We start from the raw sequence: 21,497 nt of genomic DNA, 5'->3' as shown, positions 1-21,497 counted from the left end.
TGGACTATTTTCTCTCATAAAAAATTTATTTATTGAATTACCTTTATCAAAAATAAGCTTTGCTCGTCTACTGTTACGTTTTCTGTTTTTGAATTCTCTTTCAAAATTCCCAAGGCTTGTAGTGTATTGGTCCCAGGATATCTCTGGCAGCTGGACAACCCTCTGAGGATAAGGAAGCCCTACATCAACCTAAATGAATTGCAGAGGAAAAAAATTAAAATCAATACTGAATATACTGAAGGACCTATCTCAAAGGATACAATATGGAGTTCCAAGAACCTGGACTTGTTTTTAAAGCAGTATCAGGTTTCAGGTCTTACCATACTGCCATCACATTCAAGAAAAATACACATCAGAGTATATAGAATATGAAGGGGAACACAAAGATTTAACAAACAGCATGTAAAAAATCATTACAGACAGATACCTACAATTTAATCACATTCCCTATACTATAATACTGCCTTATTAACTATTTAAAAAGCATAGTTTTCTATTAAATGTAATTCTGTGAACAAATGCAGATATTAAGAGACCAGCAAACAGAAGTCACAAAACATGCCATGACTGAGCAAGAACTCCTTAAGCTAAATAAATTGCCAGTATATCAATGGATTTCTTTCCAAAAGACTCATTTTATGGTCTTCTCTTCAAAATACAATTGTAACAAACAAGTTTCATAAAGACACCCTATGGACTGACTAAAACTGGCATTGCTGTTTTCCCATTATTAGATAGTACACCTGGGACTCAATCCTATTCAACACAGGAGCAGCAGTGCTAAATGGCTACTGCTGGATCCTGTGCTGGATTTGAGCAGGTTGGAGAACTTTTCAGGGGAAGGGGACATTTGACCCCTTACCTTGAGTAATGCCCCGGCCTGATCAGTGGGGCTTTTCACATCTGCACCACCCAAGTCTGAAAAGCCTCATGTCTGGCTTCCGAGTCCAATGCAGGGGATAGGATACGGTGCCACCTCCCTCCCGGGCCTGTCCTTCTCCCCATTCTGTCCTCTCTCTGCCCTCCCTCCACCCAAGAATGCCTCTCGCACCCACTCCTGACACTCACACCCCTGCACCACTCAGGGTTTACCTGTGCTCTAGTAGCAGCCACAGCTTCCAAAGCAGTGTCACCGGGGTGGTGCAGGCCTCCCCACTGGCGCCGCTCGATCTCTGGGTGGCGCAAATGTGCCTTAGGGTAGCACCAGTGCCAGGGCAGCGCAGGATTGGGCTGTTAATTGCTACTTCTCAGTGCTAAAATATCTCTCCACAAAGCTCGTAAATACACAGTACAAAATGCAGGTTCCCAATTCAGTCAGTGAAACTATGTACTGACATGAGTATGCCCTACCTGACATGGAAAAAAGCTCAGAGGGAGAGCACATGCTTTGCACACAAAAGGTCTTTGGTCCAATCCCTGGCATCTCCTGGGGCTAGGAAAGTCCCTTGTCTGAAACCTCAGAGAGGCACTGCCAGGCTATTTACACAATACTGAGCTACGCAGGCCAATTGCCTGACTCAGTACAAGGCAGCTTCATAAGACTACAGGTGGGGCCTTTATATCCACAGAAGATCTGTTCTTGGTCCTCCCCATAGATACCAAAAACCACGGATAATGAAATCTGCAGTTTCAGTCCCTTTAAGCCCCCCAGAGGCAACTTCAGCTATACTCCAGTCACTCCTGGAGGGTTTTCTGAAGCACGCAGAGGCCACACTCATCCACTCACGGCCTCCGCAGGCTTCCGAATAGCTGTTTCTTCCAAAAAAGCCCACACTTTTCAATTACTGGAAGGAAACCAGAAGTTGCAGGGCTGTTAGTTTATTTTTGCTTTTTTTGTTTGCTGAAATGGCCATTCTGAAGGCCACAGAAGCTTTGGTTTGTCTCTGGAGGCAGCTCCGGTAACCTCTGGAGGGCTCAGGATGGGCCAAGTCTGTCTCCATGTGGGTCCAGGGCATCTGAATTGAGCCAGATCTGCAGATATAGAATCTGTGGATAAGGAGGCCCCACCTGTATATAATCTTTAGCGTAAACAGAGTCCTCTGCACGAACATACGATCACACAAAGACCTGGCTGCCAAATTTCAGCTAAAAGACACTTAATGACAACAGAAGCCCAGTTTGGATAATTTTTCCCCAGGAACTGCAGAAACTAAACCTTTACACAATCAAGAGCTCAGACAGAAGACCCGGTTCACACTAGACACTGAGTAAATTGAGAAGAGGGTTTCATAAGTACTTCCAGCATGCTGTTTTAATGTCACACCCAGTTGAATGTATGAATTGGATTTGCCATATTCAAGATATCTTGCTGCTTTGGTGGTTTTTTTTAGGGGGGGGGAGAGATAGTTTTTAAGAGCAGGCTTTCACTTCAGGAGCCTGCTGGCCATTGAAAGCTACATTAAAGTGAAAGAGTGGGGTCAAGTCTGGAAGACTGGTCTAATCTGCTTCTCAGGTGTGGCCATTACACAGGTTTGTAGCCCATATACATTTCTGCTTATCTGTGAAGTTCCCAAGCAAATTAGGAGTAGGGCAGATCTTCAAAAACTGAAGATCCATCTCAGTTTTTGTTACCTAGGAACAGAACATGCATCTTGCCGCTGCACAAAGGAGACTGGGATTATTTCAAGATTAGATTAATTACTTTATCGTCATTGTACTTAATGCACAACGAAATTTGATGCACCATCAAGATAAGGACATAAAAAAGAGAACCAGTCCCAAACACAGCACTGGCAGAGGGGGTGAAGGGAAGAAAGAAGCAGGAATTCATCCTCCATATTTTCCATAAAATTGGATGGGAATTTAGCTAACCAAACACTATTACAAAATCTTCACAACAATGTTTTAAAACAACTTTAGCTGAGATTTAGGAAGACATGATAACAGAAGATACTCTAAGGGCCTAGGCCCGACCTGCTTTAGAGGCCACTTTCTCCACTAATTCTACCACCTACACACACTTATTTGCAGAAGATGGATTACTGGTTACCAAACCTCTCTCATGATGAGTGCTTAAGAATTCCCATTGCAATACCTTCTTTTGGAGTCTTTCCACAAATCCAATGGGATCTTTCAGCGCTTCCCTCTGGTGTCTGCCTAAACTCTCAAGATCTTGAACTGCTTGAGTACGCTGAGCCTCGAGTACCGCAATCGTCTGTAACAACCTCTGATAACTACAGAGACAAAGGGAAACAACTCACTACAGATTTCTATTCACAGTAGCCAAAGGGAAAAAAAACCCAACTGTGCTTGCTAAGAGCACTATCCCCCCTATTTAAAAGAGTCAAGCAAAACATTTGATTGTAACAGGAATGGGCATATTAAAATTTTAAAAAACTAACAGAATGTGTCAGAAGTTCTTAAATTATGATAACACTGCCTAGTTTTAAAAGTTACAATTTAATTTTTAAAATGGCAAATACAAGAAACTGCATACTGAATAAGCAGTCACAAAACTGATTTTTTGTCCTGCAAAATTTCTAGTTACCTACCACAACGCAAATGACTGCAACATAATGAACCAAGATAATTCTGACACATCTGGAAAAAGAAAAGACCAACTGATGTACTCATGTATATTATTTAAGCTGCCTGATGATCACAGTTACTGGTTACTACACTCAAGTCTCCCAACAATACAGTACTTCAGAAAAATAGAAACAATGCAGGAGAAAAGCATTCCCTTTTCAAGAATAAAGAACTGACCAGATGTGACATTGCAAGTTTTTTAATTGGGTGAAAGCAACATTCTGGCCACTGTTCCACTGACATGCTTTTGGGTTAATCCTACCACACTGCATTATCAAACCATGCAATTTTAGTGAGATTTTGTCACGAGAACAGCTAATGTGTATAAAAGAAACAGAAAGTGTATAAAATGTGTACAAAAGAAACAGAAAACAAAACTCTTTAAACTGTATATGGGAACCCAAAACCCTACAACTGTGGACCAACGATCATGAGAAAAAAAAACTCTTCTGCTGTTGCTCCTGTCTAGACAAAAATTCTAGCTTCCAAAGATGTATTTTGTTAAGTCAGAGGTTTGTTACATGCATTTGCGATGGTGTCTACCATTCTCTTTGATACATTACATAGAAAGTTAAAAACTGCAGTTCTAGACACTGGTGTGTAGTGTGTACAAATGTACCCCATTTAGCACAGTGCAACTTACATCCTAGTAAACATGCATAGAACTGCTCTTCTAGTCTATTATTACTGATTCCTTTTGCTTTGAATTCTCAAAGGTACCATTCTGCTATATTCCTATGTCTAACTATTAACACACAAGCACACAGGTTGGTTCTTTTTATCAGTGGATTCAGAACCCGTGGATTTGACTAACCGTGAGCTCTGAACCCATGTTATAGAACCACCTACTGGACACAAAAGGTAGTGCATTCCTGTCATATCTGGGAGGCCATATTATGGATAAATGGTAGATTATTGGTATATGCCAACACACACACACACACACACACACACACACACACACACACACACACACACACACACACACACAAAATCATTTAGCCCCATTTTAATCTTCACCATTTGTATGTTTTTGTCTTGTCTGATATCTCTATTTAGCACTTCCAATACCAAAATAGATAGTAGCAGTGATAACGGGCATCCTTGTTTCGTTCCTTTTTGTATTTCAAAAGTCTTAGTTAATTCTCTATTTACCACCACACCTGCTGACTATAAAGTGTAAATTGATTTTACCCATTTCAGAAAATTATCCCCAAACTTCATGTTCTCTAAAAAAAACAAAACTCCAACTCAGATTATTAAAGGACGTTTGTACATCCTCTTTTTGGGCAGGAGGTCTGGTCAAGAAGGTAGAGCCTCCCTTAGCCCAAAGATAACATCAGAAGGTCGCCAGTTCAAGGACACCAGTAGCTCCCTGAAGGGCGAGAATGGCGAGACCTTGAAGCAGCTGACAAGCCCAGCTGAGTGATTCCACCTGCTCTTGGTGTGAGCAAGAAGTGTCTTGGCTGCCCTCCATGTGAGAGATGGAGCTGCTTGTCAGCCTGCGTGGGAGAACAGGAGGCCTGAAGGAAGATCCATTCTGAAATGTTGTTGGTTCTTGAAAGAGAGAACCTTTATGATTGTAAAAATCCCCTTGAGGGATTTAGAAACGCCTGCCTATGTAAACCGCCTTGAATAAAGTCAGAGGAGTAATCCAATGACCAGAAAGGCGGTATATAAATACCTAGTTGTTGTTGTTATTATTATTATTATTATCCAGAACACTGCTAATTGCCTATCAGCTCTACTACAATTCTCATATTTTCTCTCTTATCTATTAGGTAGAAATCCAGCTTGATCTTCATGAATTAAATTCTGTAGAACCATGTATTGTTTCACTCTTTTAAAAGAGTTTTCTTTTAAAAGCAGAATACCACATGATCTTTGTTTAACCATACTGTGAAGTGCTTTTGTAAAAACAGTATTTAAGTAAGTTAATAAGCACAAGCCTCAAGAGGATGAATGCTTTCCTAACAATATGCTGGAGACAAGTCATCCACATGCATATTCACAGAGGGCAGCTGCTTTTTATGGCTAATACAAACACACACACCTACATATGCAGCCCTGAACAATTATGACACAGTGAGGCAACTGGAAAAAAATTTAAACATGGATAATTGTACCTATACACTCATCCTGCAGAGTCGGATATTAGGATAAAACATGCCCAACTAGGATTAAATATTGGGACAAAAATTATGTATGTTGCTGCTCTTGATAAACAATTTCAGTTATTAAGTGTATCTCAGGTTGAACACTCAGGAATCCATGGAGTGTTTAAAGTAGCTACTTTGAAGTGCTTCCAGAAAGTGCACAGCAATTTCTTACCATCTCATATGAGGTAAATAAATTGACAGTTGAATGGTTTTCGCAGCAGGTTTCCCCGAAAGGAAGCCCAAAGGAAGCGATGGCAGCAGTTGCCATGCCATCACAACAGCAGGCTAGGTACACAACTCTCTCTGCCAGTAACCCATATAGCAGAAGAGAGGCAGCAGCACCCATACAACAGTCTCTCACAGCAACGTGCATTCCCACAGCTCTCCCTGATGACAGCTATACAATACTGTATTACGATGCCCTTCAAGGTTCGAAGAGAATGAATAGAGTTCAAGGGATGACCATAGAACTACAAAGATCATTATTTGCAGCAACTGCTACTCACCACAGAAAAGTGGCAAACGGTTGGAACAAATGAAATCAGGAAGTAAAAGTATGGGAGAATATATTTTCCTTCTGTTGTATGGTAAGACTATTTAGGTTTTTATTGTGTTACAGTGCTTAGCAAAATGTTTGAAAATGGCTGGCTTTGACATTTGGTGGTGCCTCAATTAAGTTTCACAACACACCACATTTATCAAAATCCTGTTCAGATGACATTTCTTCTGATCTCAGAAGTGATAAGCATAAGTCTCTGCCTAGCATGCTTACTCCCCTGAACCCCTACTACCTGAGCTACTGCAAAGGCAGGCAGACCAATTTCAAGGGACACCAATATCCAATACATATTGCAAAAACCTGTAACTGTAGAAGGAAGTGCACAATAAAAACCAGCAAGTTTAATTTGCAAAGGTCAGTAAGATTCCAAATTCAAGTAGCTACAGGTTTAGGCACTTGATTTTTTCATGAAGTAAGCTTCGGGGAAGAAAGGAGCTTAGGGGAAGGCCAATGACCAAATAAGAAAGTTCAGAGGTGGTTTAAATGACATTGACTGCAGGTAGAGGAATGGTAGACTTCCTTGTTGGAAAATAAGGGGACCCAAAGCCTGCTGGAAAAAGATTCATGTAAGAATTAATTAACAGCATTATTTGCACTATCATTACATATAACAAAGGTCACAAGCATATTTCTCTATCTGAAAGGAATTTGTATACAGAAATTTTTGAAGAAGCAGGTGGTTGTTCTCTTTTAAACTGTTCTTTATGAGTAATATCACAGACTTTGCTATCATCTATGTGGTGAACTAAAAAGAAGTTTGAGAGGCATTTTATTATCTATGACTAATTCTGTCTTAAATCTTTGGAACACTATCTTTTTCTAAGAAATTTTCAAATTAGTTCTCAAAATCAGAATTCTAACATTATTTGCTATGCTTCAAATAGCAAATAGCATTATTTGCTAAGCTGTGCTATGGGTCAAAATAGGTATACAGTGGAGACCCCATATCTGCAGGTTGCATCTGTGCCTGTCCCCACCTGCTCCCACCAGAAGTGAGGAGAACTCCTCTCACCTCCAGTGGCTTTTCTGGGGCCCACAGAGGACATGTGCATCTGCCCACAAGAGTGGGCTTCAGAATGGCCATTTTAGCCCAAAAAAGCAATTTGCCAAAATATGCCAAAAAGCATTAAATCGTACTACAACTGATCACTTCAATCATCATTAAATGATTTCAGATTGCATCAGAACAGATGAACACATATTCTATGCTACAAAAAACATAACTTCATGTACCGAGAAGCATGGGTTTCTGTAACAGTAGGCATTCACAAGCATGCCATCACAACTGGGGACATCTGCACCATCTTCACACTCTACATAGACCGGACATTTTTGGCCAGAATGCTGCAGTCTAAACAGTGTTTCTCTTTAATAGAAGTATGTTCTTACACTGCCATCTGCTGCTGCAATCAAAATAAAAAAAGTCTTTCTTTCCCTTTTAGAGACATAAATGTCCTCTTATACACAGAGTTAAAGATTATAAGATCACAGCAATATATAGAAATATGGCACTCAGGCTGAAACACTCTAAATCCTCTGGTAATTTGCTATCAAAATGTTTTGTTGATTTTAGTAGCATTTCAGTAACTAAATTCTAAAATCAGTGGCTGCAAAGCAGCTGCCTTGTTCCAAAGGAATTAACATGAGGTTTACAAAAATCACTAAGAAAAAAATCCTCTCTCTATACTACTTCAGACACTACTGCCACATCCAAAAACCACAGTATTATCACAGATGCATTTAGCAGATGGTGTGCATTTTGCTGCCAGAAGGGAAGGCTTGGGTCTGGAGGAACCCTCAAGCTCATTACAAACTTAAGAAAAATAAACTTACTGCAGTTCTCTAAAGCACTACTTCAGTGGATCCCTGTGGGCTTCTAAAATTCCTTATCAAAGAAGCTCTCTGATTCTTTGTCAAGTTCTAAAGTCCCACAGGATTTCTCTGGGAAATCAGAGAAAAAGCCAAGGATTTCTCAGATTCTTATGCAAATGGCCTTCTACAAGCAGGCATCAAGAGAATTAGCTGGCCCACATTAAAATGAGATGCAGAATATATTTCAGCAATAAACAAAAGGGCAATGGGCAAAGACACTAGTAGTAAACTAAAAGCTGAAGGAAAAAAACTACTGAGATGATGTAAAGAGACATAACACATGCAGAGAGCCAGGGTGGTGTAGTGGTTTGGGAGGTGAACTTAGACCTGGAAGATCCAGGTTCAAATGCCTCCTCCTCCCCCCCCCCGCCATGACCTTGGGCCAGACACTTTTGAGGAAGGGTAGTAGAAAATGTGAAAAATATAAACATCAAGTTGAACACCTTAACAAAAAACATGTTCCTCTTTTCAGTTGCCATTATATATTTGTATCAACTAAAGTAGAAAATTTAAAAAGCAAGATTACCAAGTTCCTTGTCTAGACGTTAGCAAGTGATAATAGAAAGTATGCCAACTGTCTAGGAGAAATTAGACAAGTTTTAAAACTCACTCCCCACCCACATGAGCATGCCATGTAACAAAAATATGCACAAATCCTCAAACACTCTCACGAAAAGCAATATCTCTGACAGCTCACTAAAACGGTGTGTTACTGTTAACCATTAGTGGCTGAAGTTTAAGACAAACTTAGATTTAAAAAAAAATCCTCAGTCACAGCCTTGTATCATTATAGTAACTACTTTGGTTTATTTTACCTTCAGAGGTAGGACCAAGAGTTGCCTGATCAACCAATATGTTACTACCACTGTAATAAGCAGGAGCAACAGGACAGAGGATGACTTGTTCAGCCTATGCCACTCAGTTTTATTTCATCATATAACTCTGTTTCTGGGTCATGCAGAAGCAATAAGCTTCTTCAGGTGCACATTCTAACAACTACAAGTATCTGCCACTTAACAATCTTCCGCTTAACAATGGATTGCATATATGATGGTGGTCAAAGCACCACAAAGAGGCTCTTAATGAGGCAGTCAGGACTCCCATAGTCTGTAGCAGAGTGTCCATTTACACAACAGAGAGGGTCTTAACACAAAGAAGCAGCAATTGGTCTCCAGTAGCCTGTGCAGCCAGTTAGTTTCTAGAAGGAAGTTGCTGTTTACACAACAAAGGCACTAGATTGGGCTGAATGTTCGCTTAACAACCTAATCACATAACAATGGGGACTGGAGAAGGTATCTCCGTCAAGTGGCGCACATCTGTATTTGGCAGCTGAGGAAGTGAAAAACGGAATGGGCAGCACGAAGCAGAATGCCCATTTAGGGTTCCTCTGGAAATTTCACAGCAATCATGTCAAATCCTTATCGCTTAGTGATGAAACAGCTTTGTCAGTCAATTAATATTTTTGGAGTGCTTGATTAATACCTGTACTTCTTGTAATGAATTTCGTGCTTACAAATTATACCTTTTGGAAAAGATAAAGACATTTTTATTAGAGTTACGGGCTCTTGCTAAATACTAGTGCTTTTAAGTTCCCTTTCTGGTTCTTTCCAGACAACCCAAAAGCTACAAGAAATCTAGGAAGCAGCACTCCAGGAAGTCGAGTTTCTGGTAAGACACAATATCTAAGTACCCACAATCAAGAATTTCTCCAACTTTAAGTCACTTCAACATACAATTTCTACCAATGTTACTGTATTATGGGATCAACTACAGAGGGAAATCCTGATGCACCCAGGTTAACAGGATATAGAGAAGGCAGACTTACAGGGGCTAACAGTGCACTGGCATTCCTGGAGGAGGGCAAAAACCATCAGTTTTTCATGTACGTGAATACCAGTGTAAAGTGCTTAATCTCTAATTAGGCCAGCACTTGTAGGAAGGCCAGCTGGAATGTATGGAAGGAACTGATCTCTTAAACCCCACCACCAACTCATGCAATCAGTATAATTGCCATCATTCATTTCAAGTTGCCTTGTAAATGAAGTCAATGTTCATGACTGTGTACTGTCAATTGAATGCCTGATGCTAAGCAGTACTAAGACTGGCAGAGCTAAGATGTATACCAAACTACAGTCAGATGTTCTTACTAGGAAAAAGTTTGATTTAGAGAGAAAATGAAGGCTTCAGGTTCATACCAAATAGAAGACTTTCCAGGATCTTGAATGGGAAGTAGGGCAGTAAAGTTTTTTGTTTGCTTTAACACACAAGCTTTCTTTTGCCTCTGCAAGGTCTGGATCCAGATACTTATTTTCAAACTCTTTTGGAGCCTCCCTGATAGTCACTCACCTCCCATTTCTCCTGCATTAATGGGCCATGTGAGCCAGTACCAGTGAGCAACATCAACAGTTTCTTTCCAACTGTCTTTTTATTTTTTAGTAAGGGATATACAAGAGCAAATGTTTGCCAACACAACCATTCATGAAGCCTGAAGATTACGTATATCCTACTTTTCCATCATACAATGCCTAAGGCAGACATTACAGTTAATAACCAAATACAATTAAAACAAAATTAAAGATATTAAAAAATCCGACTCAAGATATAGCCTAGACTAGATTTCCGTTATTTGCCTAGACTTGATATAGCCTAGACTTGAGATTTCAGCTCAAGATATTAACATCACAGCTGTTTTTCTTCTTGAGTCTATTCAAAAGTCCCTACCACTACCATAAAGTTTAGCAAAAGAAAAGAAACCTAAGATAATGGTACAAACTGCCAAGAGTACTATAAAACTGCATATGGATTTAGAAAATTTCAGCTATACTATTAACAGCCGATCCCTGCCTTACTTTCTGAGACAGAAGGAAGTGGAGTTCTCTCTTCTAATAAATATATTTTGTGATTTTTCCTTGTGTAAATCACAAGGCAGCCAGTATTCCAACACTGATCATCATTCTTCTTCCAAGTACATCCTCTTTTTGTTTTAAAATAAGCGTATTAGCTATGTAACTATGAGTACAGCATCTATAACAGATCTGTAAAGAACTACACACTGCTGGCAATCTTCAACAAGTAACATTATTTTATTCATACCAACATAACTCTGAAGTTTATCTCTGGTATTGATCATCATCTGTGTAGGACAGAATGTTCACTGCTGCTAACTTTAGCTTTTCTAGTCATTCAGCATGACTAACAGAAGACAAACAAAACACATGGGTCATGTACTGTGATGAGGTAAAATATATTACAACTTAAAAAATGGAATACCACAAACATTCTGGAAACAAAGAATTCTTTTTTCTCTTAAAAAAGGACAACTTAAATTGGGCAGTTGACTTCAATTGGCATCTTTAGACTGAGAGGTTAAGCAAGATTTATAGTTTGCCAACACAAACTTACTTGGTAGTTTATCTAGAAAACAGGACACCGAATTTTCTCATAAGTTCAGAGAAGACTGACTCCAATGCCCAAGTTCTACAATGCTTCCAACTATTATCCTGTGTTCTCCTAGTAGATGGGCAGCCCAATCCTGCGCTGCCCAGTGCCAGTGCTGTGCTTGTAGCACTGGCATCAGGTGCCACAAGGCACTTTTCCACTGGGGAGAGACCAGCACCAGTCTGTGCTAGCCTCAGCACGGGAAGGATGGTCAGGATAACCACTGAGCAGTGAGTATCCCCATCGAGCAGTAGAAAGGCTTTTCAGGGTGGGGGGAAGGGAGGGTAGGTTGAACCTGGGGGGGGGACAGCAGCAGAGGCTGCCGCTGGATACTATACTTCCTCCAGAGTCATGGAGCCCAACGCAGGTCTCCTTGGTCCTGTGCCAGCTCAAGGGCTGGTGCAGAACCGAACAGACTCACTGGGGCCAGCCACACTCAACACATGGTAAGGGAAGCGATGTTCCCTTACCCCAAGGAGACATCCAGCAGCTTCCCTGGTACCACAGGTTACAGCTGTGGTCATTTCAGTGCTGCAGTACTGCTGAGCACTGGGAAAGCTTGGGATTGGGCTGTTAATAAATTCCAAAATCTAGACATGAGAACAACAAACCACACAGCAAGAGAAACTATGCAAGAACAAGAGCTCAGAAAAGATAATGAGAAATTGTGAAAGGAGAACATGAGAAACCACTAGAATTTGTCCAGAAGGAGAATTCACAGACTCTTTAATTTCTAGGTGATTAAGAGTGCTGTACCGTTTGCAATTTTTCCAGCTCAATCAAGCTATGTTACAAATGAATTCTATCCTCTTTCTTCCTTCGTCAGAGCTAACCATGATGCAGATGTTACACTGCACCAATGTTATCAACACAATCACAGACATGGTCAGTTTGCAATTTGGGTTAAGCTAAACCTGCTCTGCGTTGATTACACTGGTTATATTGCATAGCATTGGTTACACTGGCTCCCTGAGTTACAGGAATCTAAGTTACGGATAATTGTGCTGGCACTTCCACATTGGATGTCCTTTTTGGAGCTTTTGCACAAATGCAATAGCACTAGGTAAGCATTTCAAGCTTCCTATGTTCTGACTTCCATACAGACCTTTGGAACAGAACCAGCAGGAAACTTAGTGCGTATATCTAAAGCAGTGATTTTCAACCTTTTTCATCTCATGGCATACTGGCAAGGTACTAAAATGGTCAAGGCACACCATCAGCTTCTTGATAATTGACAAGGCACACTATGCTCTCAATGGGGCTCGCATCCCCCAATGGTCCTATTGATAAATGACCCTCTCCCAAATTCCCACGGCACACTTGGGGACCATTCATGGCACACCAGTGTGCCACAGCACAGTGGTTGAAAATGGATGATCTAAATCAATGCTTCCTAAACTTTTTAGCACTGGGAACCGTTTTCAAAAGGACAATCTATCACGACCCACTAGACAAATAATAATAATAAAATAAAATCTAGAAAAATATTTTATGCATTAATAATTGAGAAATTGATAATAACTGGGGTCCTGTTTAACTCCCAAGGCTGCTAAAGACCATACATACAGTGTGTGTGTAGAAAATTGCTACACTTTCCCTAGAAATTGAGTTCAAGGACTGTTCCCTAAACCATACCATTCCAGAGTACCCAGAAGGCTGAACTGGAAAGAAAGATGTGCAGTTAGGGACTTCTATGCTAGACAAAAAGGTTGAAACTAGATTCACACATGATCTATGGTACTCCAATTACTAGAGAAAATTGGGAAAAGTGACATTTTAAATGGGGGGTATGAAGATTACCTCATACCATAGGTTAGCATTCCAGCTACATATTTTCTTCTGCAAACCCAGCAAGGATGCTTTCAAAACTTTTTAATGTTTCAAAAACTTTTGGTAACCACCAAAAAATGGCTTGTGACACACTGGCAGGTCCATACCCACAGTTTAGGAAACACTGATATAAAGGCTTAGGAAGCAAGGAGGAGTTTGCATGCAAAGATGGAAGGAATGCACAAGTTTGCAGGTTAGGACTCATCTCTTGGTTAGGAGATCAAAAACTTTACATCAGCATTGGGTCTAGTATGTTTAAGTATAAAGGATTATACTGTAAGGCTTTCTCCTATCACAAAAGCAGACCCATTTGTACAAGGAGGAGGGATAATTTTCACCCATCTTCCCTTTGTAGCTTCCCATACCCACAGAAATTTGTTCCCAAGTGTTGAGGAACCCTCTAAAGCAGAGAGAGCTGCAGAGAGAAAGATGGTGAAAGTAATTTCACCCCCTTCCACAGCTTGACCTTCTTTCATGAACAGAGACTTTAGGATGCAACTCAAAGTATTTTTCAGATATTAAAGTTACTGATTATTAGAACAAAAAGCACATTGAACAAAATGCACACTGAATAATACTTCAGCTATACAACCATGAATGTGAGCCAGAGATATTTACTTATTTATACAGTGATTTCTAAAATACCACTTTCTACCACTTATCAAAATAGCTGTTGTAATTCAAGACAGTTAAAAGTCAACTTCATTAGTAGACACATTATAAAACCATCATGTACTAGATTTGCAGAGGAATACAAATACATTTGCTGATAAAGTGATTTTAAAAATACTGTCTTTAAAACAGTACTTGTTCTTACCCCATTTTATCCCATTTGGAAATGAGGAGAGTTGTACTCCTCAGGTGACTATGAGATACTCTAATCCTGCTCTTCTCATATCAAGAGCCCTTTAAAAGACATGAAACCTTCTATCTTGCCTCAAAGTGGAAAAATAAGGTCCAGTGGATTACTATTAATGGATGAAGGTAATGCCCACAATATGTTAGCAGGAAATAAACACTATTCTAATTCTAACTGCTTTTGTTCAAAAGCAAATCACCTAAAGCCATCACAGAAAAAGTGTAATGTTAAGTGATGTGGCTCTAAAAGCAATAAAAGAACTATAAGATAAAAAGACAACCATCAGCAATGTCTTCACAATGTATAAAGGGATCCGATTGTGAAAGCACAAAACAGCAGCTTCCATGGTTCACTGCTAGTAAATTTTTCTACCTGTTCCTTAGAAAACTGGACTTATACCTTCTCTTAATACCTTGAGTACTCAATGAACAGAAGGCAGACAACTGAACAGAGTCAAAACATGGCATAAGAGATTGAGAATACAGAAAGACAATGTTCACATATCTGATGACTACGTTATAACTTGATCAAAGACATTTAGCACGTCTTGAAATGTAAATAAGTTATTCTGTTACATGTCTGTTATGGTCAAATTAAACTGGAAGCATCATAAACAAATAGGCAAGGAACTTTCTGATCATGAACAAAACTGGGGGAAAGGCAATGCAAAACAGAGGCAAGGGCTTACTCCAGTGGTTCTCAAACTGGGGATTCGCGGCGCCCCACCCTGAGGGCTCTGGACTCTTCTCCCTTAAGGGGTGGGGATGGGGGGAAGGCAGTGACACGATCCCCAGGATTGTGTTGCTAAGGGGAGCACAAGCACTGGCATGCACTTACCAGTCCCTGCAGTAGCCTCCTGGGGATGCGGGGAGCCCTGCACGATACTCCGCAGGGTTCCCTGACCTTTAGAGAGTGAAAGCGGAGTGATCGCGCCCCACTTCCGGTTTGCAATCACAAACCAGAGGAGGGGCGTGATTGCTCTGCTTTCGTTGCTGCAGGGACTGGTAAGTGCATGCCAGTGCCTGTGCTCCCCTTAGCGACACGATCCTGGGGATCGCGTTGCTGCCTTCTCCCCACCCCCGCTGCCTTCCCTACTCCCCGGCAAGGACTTACAGCGGTTCTCAAGCTCCCTGGGAGTTTGAGAACTGCTGGCTTACTTCCTTAGTGTGACTTCTACCAGAAGAGTGGGTCTCTCCCTCTTTCATCAATGCTAATGCAACTTCTGCACCTTTTCTCCTCAGCATGCTTGCCTGCAGAGTTGATAGCATCCAGTGCTACACTTTTCTCCCTTTCTGCCTAAGTTGAACTACCTAAATCTTTACTGTTGACCAAGTGGAGAATCAGGCACTATTGCTGTCTACTCCTGCAACAGCTGCCTGCTCTGAGCATAAAAAGTGAAACCGATGAAGCCAATTGCTTACCTATCAGAGACCTTTTAGGCGAGGCATTGGGCTTACTCAACCCCAATACACAAGCCTTCTCAGAACTTCAAATATCATAATTGTTTAGCTAATGCATGATGTAGTGGTTCAGGAGTTGGCATTAAACTTGAAAGACACAGGTGCAAATTCCCACTAAGCCATGAAGCTTTCTGGATGACCTTGGGCCAGTCACCATCTCTCAGCTACATCATAAGATTGTTGTCACGACAAAAGGAGCCACATAACTACCCTGAGCTCCTTAAAAAAATTGGTACAGTTAGTCAGCATTATCTGTGGGGGGCTCCGATCCTGAACACCCAAGGATAATGAAAACCACAGGTACTCAAACTCCAAACTTTTGGGGCTCCTCCACTCTCCGAACCTGACTGATCGGATTCAGAGGATCTTCTGAGGCTTGCAGAGGCAGTGCATGAATAGGTCTTCAGGTAAAAAAAATGCTACTTCTAGTTTTATGATAAAATCGGAAGTAGCATTTTCATGCCTTACATGGCACTCCAAGGCCCAGGGAAGCCCTCCCCAGACCTCAGAATGCCTTATAAGGCATAAAAATGTCACTTCCATTATCATAAAAGTGGAAGTAGCTGCTTTTTTCCGCCACCTAAGTGGCCATTCCAAGGTCTGCAGGGGCAGCGGATAGTTATGTGCTGTCTCTGCAAACCTCAGAAGACCCTCCATACCCGACTGGATGAAATCCACTGATGCTGAAACAATGGCTAATGCGGGCCCCCTGTATATGACAGCTTAGTAACAAAGATAAATGTACAAGTTGTATAGCTTTTTCTCTTATGTAATAATATGTAACTACCACAGTCACTACTTGACACTGCTATTTACACTAGTATTTAGGCTATTTAATATTACACTGAGGTACCAACTATCAGAAATGTTTTCGCTTAAAAGCCATAATAAAATCTAAACAGCAAAATGGCCAATTCCAACTTGACTTTCAAAAAGACAACACAATCCAATTTGAATTTCAAAAAGACAATAAGCTAGTTTCCTGCTACAACTCTCATACTTAAATATTTAATTAGTAACTATTCCTGCAATTGTAATGAATGGTAATGTTATTTTTTCAGAAACAATGAAAGTAAAGTGTTTTTATAATAAAACTAATTTTAAGTGAGAATTTCATGAAACTATAGGCTTGAGTAATAAACAAAAGCAGAATCCATGGTTACCATAGTTACACATACTCTTTGTTGTGTTTCAATGCCACATGATCTGATTCAAAGAAATACACATCAGGCTCTTCTTCATCCTCATCCACAGCATGAAGATTGGCACTCTCTTTGGCAGATGGTACAGATCCAGGAACAAGTTTAGCCTCTGAGGGTGGTTTACTTAGTCCTTCATCTATACTGTCCCCAGAGTCACAACCCCTTTCTCTCACACTCTGTGTAACTTCTGCATTTATAGTAGATCCATTGATATTAGTAATACTTGATTCTACATTCTTTTCAGGGGCACTATGATTGTTCTCCTCAAGTTGTCCATTTTCTCTACATGGAGAGTTATGTTTAGTAGGGCTACCTCTGGCTGGGCCCAGTCTCCACGGTGATGTTCTCAGAGTATATCTGTGTTCCTGGAGTTCTGATGATGATGTAATTTGGGTTGAAACACAATCCAACACAGAAATTGATGGTTCAGGTTCACCTGAGATTAATGTACTGTTACGATAACTGTCCAGATTGCTGTTGGTATTTTCTGCAGGCTGTTCTTTTGAAGCACTGCTATCCCCCACCACATCTACTTCCTCCTCAGAATCCCTTAACAAAGCTGACTGGATTTCAGAAAAGGACCCAGTACCCGTACCTGACTTGTGTGCCTGATTAGCAGGTTCCTCAGGCAAACAGTTGTTTAATTGTTTGTGGTCCTCTAATTGTTCTTGTGAATTTGTGCAAGGCACAGTGTGGTCTACAAAATTGTCCTCTTTATTTCTGTTGAGAAAAAATGAAGAATGGGCCAATGAATTTCCATTTTCTGCTACACTTTTTTCCTTAGATGAACAGGAATCAACTTTGCTTTGTGTAATATTTCCATCAGGTTGACAGTCATCACATTCAGTTGCATCAGAGCCTCTCCCATCAACCCCATTGACAGTCTGACAGCTTAAGAGTTCTTCGGATACTGAAGAACTATTCAACCTTTCTGCATAGGCATTCACCTTTTTAACTTCCCTTTTATCACTATCATCCAATACAAGACATCGACAAGCTCGCTTAGTCCCTGGAGTGACTGCCACATTGTCCGATACAGAGCTCTTCCGCTCCAATCGTTCCTTCCCTGTTTTAGAAGGCAGCACTTCTTCTGAACTATTTTGAGCCTCTGAACGCAGGCAACGTTTAATTCGCTTTAAAACTGGTGAGACAGATTCTGCTTGCTTCTTCTCACAGTTCTCCACAATTTGTTTCTCAACACTATCCTTTTCTGAAGTTGACAGTCTTCTCTTTCTAGGGCTTACCCATGATTCCCTAGAACTTTGCTGCTTCACGTCGTTTCGTCCACTGTTATTTCCCTTCTGAGTCTGCAGATTTTCTGTTTTCTTCTTTGGTGATCTTGATCGTACTTGTGGAAGAGAAGAAACTTCTTCTGGATGAGCAATGCTACGGTTTCTTAAAGTTCGGCCACAAAAATTTTCATCCAAACCATTTAACCCCACTGTTGATCTTGTGACACGAGTAGATCGAGAAGCAGCCATACTATGGCAAGTCCCTAAAGTATGTTCCTCATGATCCACTCACTTGGAAACCTTTAAAAAAAGGTAAACAAAACAATGAGAATACATAATTCATAACATAAATTATGCAAAACATTCAGGTATGACTAAGTGGAAGATTTTTGTTTTTGTAACTTCCTTATCTGATATTAGGAAAATTATGAGAATTCTCTAAAGGAGAGAAACTAGATGTCAAACTGACTTCATAGAGAAGGCCGAAGTTACATTATTAAGCAGATGATGGCCAGAAATAAGCACTTTGTTCTCACATTGAAACTCACCAGCTGCAAATGTCAGAAGAGAAAATGTGCAAATCTTGTTCATATTTTCAGGATATGAAAGAGCCCAATTATCATGCTGAGAGAGCCCAATTATAACAGGGGTTGCATAAATTGCTTCTAGGGGCCTTACTTTGACACCCTGATTAACAAATGTTGATTTGTTGAAATGCTGCTTAAATGTTTCAGTATTAATAATGCTGCTATTTCTATATTTCCCAAAGGATCGAACACATTTGCAAAGCAAAAGTAGTAGGGTTTTATCGTTCAACAAAGTGGTTGGGGCATAGCCAACAAAACCTATTCATAAGACAGTCTCTACCACAGAATACACAGACTTAAGGAAGCAAAGCATTTCAATGCATTTCTAGTTGTAAAATCTCTGTAAAAGCTTATATCAAGCTTCAAAGCAATTTTCAAAACTTGGCACCCAATATCTATAGAATAAAAAGTAGAGTGGTGATGCAAGGGATCATCTAGCCATACTTTTCATTCCCAATACAGGACATCCTATGACAAAAACAGGCTATAAAATAATGATCAGAGGGAAGTAGCACCCATGTTAATTTTTTATGCATGCATTTTGAAATGGGGTTCAGTTTCTTCTCTCCCAAAAGAAATGGCTTACTGCAAGCCAGGAACACAGAATATTGATGGCTTTCTTTAATCTGAGTATATGAATTGGAAGGAAAAAAAAAAGAGTACAGGTGGAACCTTTTTATGCACCGGGGTTTTGTTCTCTGAACCTCCCAACTGGGAAAATTCGCATGTTGTCAAATCAAAACTGGAAATGACGTGATTTTATACAAATTGCATAGACTTAAGCAAATTGCCTACAGTTAAGCAAATAGCGCTACAACCTGACACTTGGGGACGGAAAAAAAACGAAGACAGCGGTTCTCAATCGCCTCCCTGCTCTGTACTCAGCCCTCGTCTGTTGCTCACTATCCCTGCTTGTTTCACAAGTGGGATGCTGAGTTTTAAGAGCCCAGTTCTATGCATTTCTATTCAGAAGCCCCACTGTAGTCAATGGGGCTTACACTCAAGAAAGTGAGGATAGGGTTGTAGCCTGAGAGCCCAGTCCTATGCCTGCCTACTCAGAAGTAAGTCTCATTATAGTCAATGAGGCTTACTCCCAGGAAAGTGTGGAGAGGTCTGTAGCCTAAATCTAATGCACTGAATTGCTGGGAAGACTTGCTTCCTGGGCGGTTTTCCTTATGTAGGCTGGAGCACAGAGAGCCTCAGTCTGAAGGAGGAAGGAATTAGCAAACACTCCCAGGGGTTTTATTTAAAGCAATCCCCTCTGTAACTACTGCACCTGCGTGTGTGCGTGCACATGTATGCGCTCTGGTTACAGACGGTTTTCCCTTGGCTTCCCCTCTTCAGCCTCTTTGATGGCTCAGAGGCTACAGGAGTCTTACTGTTCCTTCGCAAGGCACACAATCTTCCAGAGCCTCTTCCAGGGTGCCAGGACTATTTCTGTGCAGTCTTTTTTCAGTGTTTTGGGTTGCCTTGAAACGAAGTCCAGGCGAACAACCAGCGTGGGGCAAAGGTGTGTGTGACTTATAAAGATTCTTTATATCTATATATATATTTATAAATAAAGATTATTTATGTTGGCTGGTAGCCACCCAGAGGGGAAATGAGCGAATCTGGATTTAAAGAAACCCTTGCTGAAGTATTTTTCTCTGTTTCGTAATAAGGGTGACTGCAAGAAAAGGACAGAGATAAGAAGATAAAGATCACCCTGCTAAAATGGTACGCATGGAAAAGAAATAAATAACTAATCTTCAACGGCTGAAATTTTACTTTTGCTTTCCTAGCAAGAAGTTTTGATTCAGGCCTGGTCATTTAAAGGCATACTAACTTAATTTGACAGTGTTGTTGACCTGGATTACTGATCCACCCCTTTTGGAAGAAGGGATGCAAGATAATAAGACTTGGATGACTCCTTAATGGTTTGACTGATCTGACATTGCTATTGACTGGAAGTGGAATATTGACTTACCCTTTCTGGATATAAAAATTGGAAATTAGCCCTACAAGAAGGTGAAACAAGATAATGAGAGTTGGTTATTGTTTTTAATTGTTGGACCATTTTATTTCTGTTTTTTACAGCCAGAGGTATTTTGGCTTGATTTGATATTGATAAGAATGGCATTCAAAAATTTAAAGGATGTTAGTAAAAGCCAGTCCTTATTAAAGGATTTGTTGTGGGATTTCAGAAGTGAAATGAAGCAACAGGTCAGAAAATTATCTGAACAAATGAGGCAAATAAGCTCCTCCCTGACAAGCATGCAGGAACAGATTACAAATAACAGACAAGAAAAAAGAATGGATCAAATGTTGGATGAAACTAAAGAAGTGGAGATTTTTGAAATGAGACAGGAGATGGAAAAAGCAACAGTTATTATTAGAATTAAGAATTTTAAGGAAGAAAGAAGAGGGAACTTTCAGAAAGCATGTTGTTTCAAGAAGAGGAAGAATTTTGGGATTAAATCCAAAAAGAACAGAAGGAAGAAAAATAAAGAAGGAAAGAGAGGGATCAAGAAATTTAAGAGAGTTAAGAAGAAAAAGAAGAAGTAGAAGGAGCAGTGGAAGGAGCAAGAAGGAAAACACCAATAGGACAGAGAACAAAGAAAGTACTAAGACAGAAAGTGAAAATGGCTGAACAAGTAAAAAAAAATTTTTTCATTTTGTAGATATCAATGGACCGAATTTTTTTTTAGAAATGAAGAGTATTCTATTAATTATATTAAATCAAAGTAGATGTAAATGAAAATTTGGAACGCAAATATTGCAAAAATTAAAGT

General features: G+C 40.2%; 1 protein-coding gene across 7 annotated transcripts in view; it reads right to left on the bottom strand.

The window, feature by feature from the left end:
* Positions 1-21,497, bottom strand: part of ZZZ3 (zinc finger ZZ-type containing 3) — a 56,436-nt gene that overhangs the window by 12,918 nt on the left and 22,021 nt on the right. For all 7 annotated transcript variants that reach the window (XM_066626274.1, XM_066626278.1, XM_066626279.1 and 4 more), the window contains 3 exons: positions 16,884-18,439; positions 3,035-3,173; positions 42-189 (listed from right to left, as the gene is read on the bottom strand). In XM_066626274.1, coding sequence (XP_066482371.1) covers positions 42-189; positions 3,035-3,173; positions 16,884-18,388 — 1,792 coding nt within the window. In that variant the 5' untranslated portion in view covers positions 18,389-18,439. The remainder of the gene's footprint in view (positions 1-41; positions 190-3,034; positions 3,174-16,883; positions 18,440-21,497) is intronic.

This window comes from Tiliqua scincoides, chromosome 4 (genome assembly GCF_035046505.1).
Source record: "Tiliqua scincoides isolate rTilSci1 chromosome 4, rTilSci1.hap2, whole genome shotgun sequence".
NCBI lineage: Eukaryota > Metazoa > Chordata > Lepidosauria > Squamata > Scincidae > Tiliqua > Tiliqua scincoides.
The sequence above is the reverse complement of the archived record's forward strand: the minus strand, read 5'-3'. Positions and strand labels throughout refer to the sequence as shown.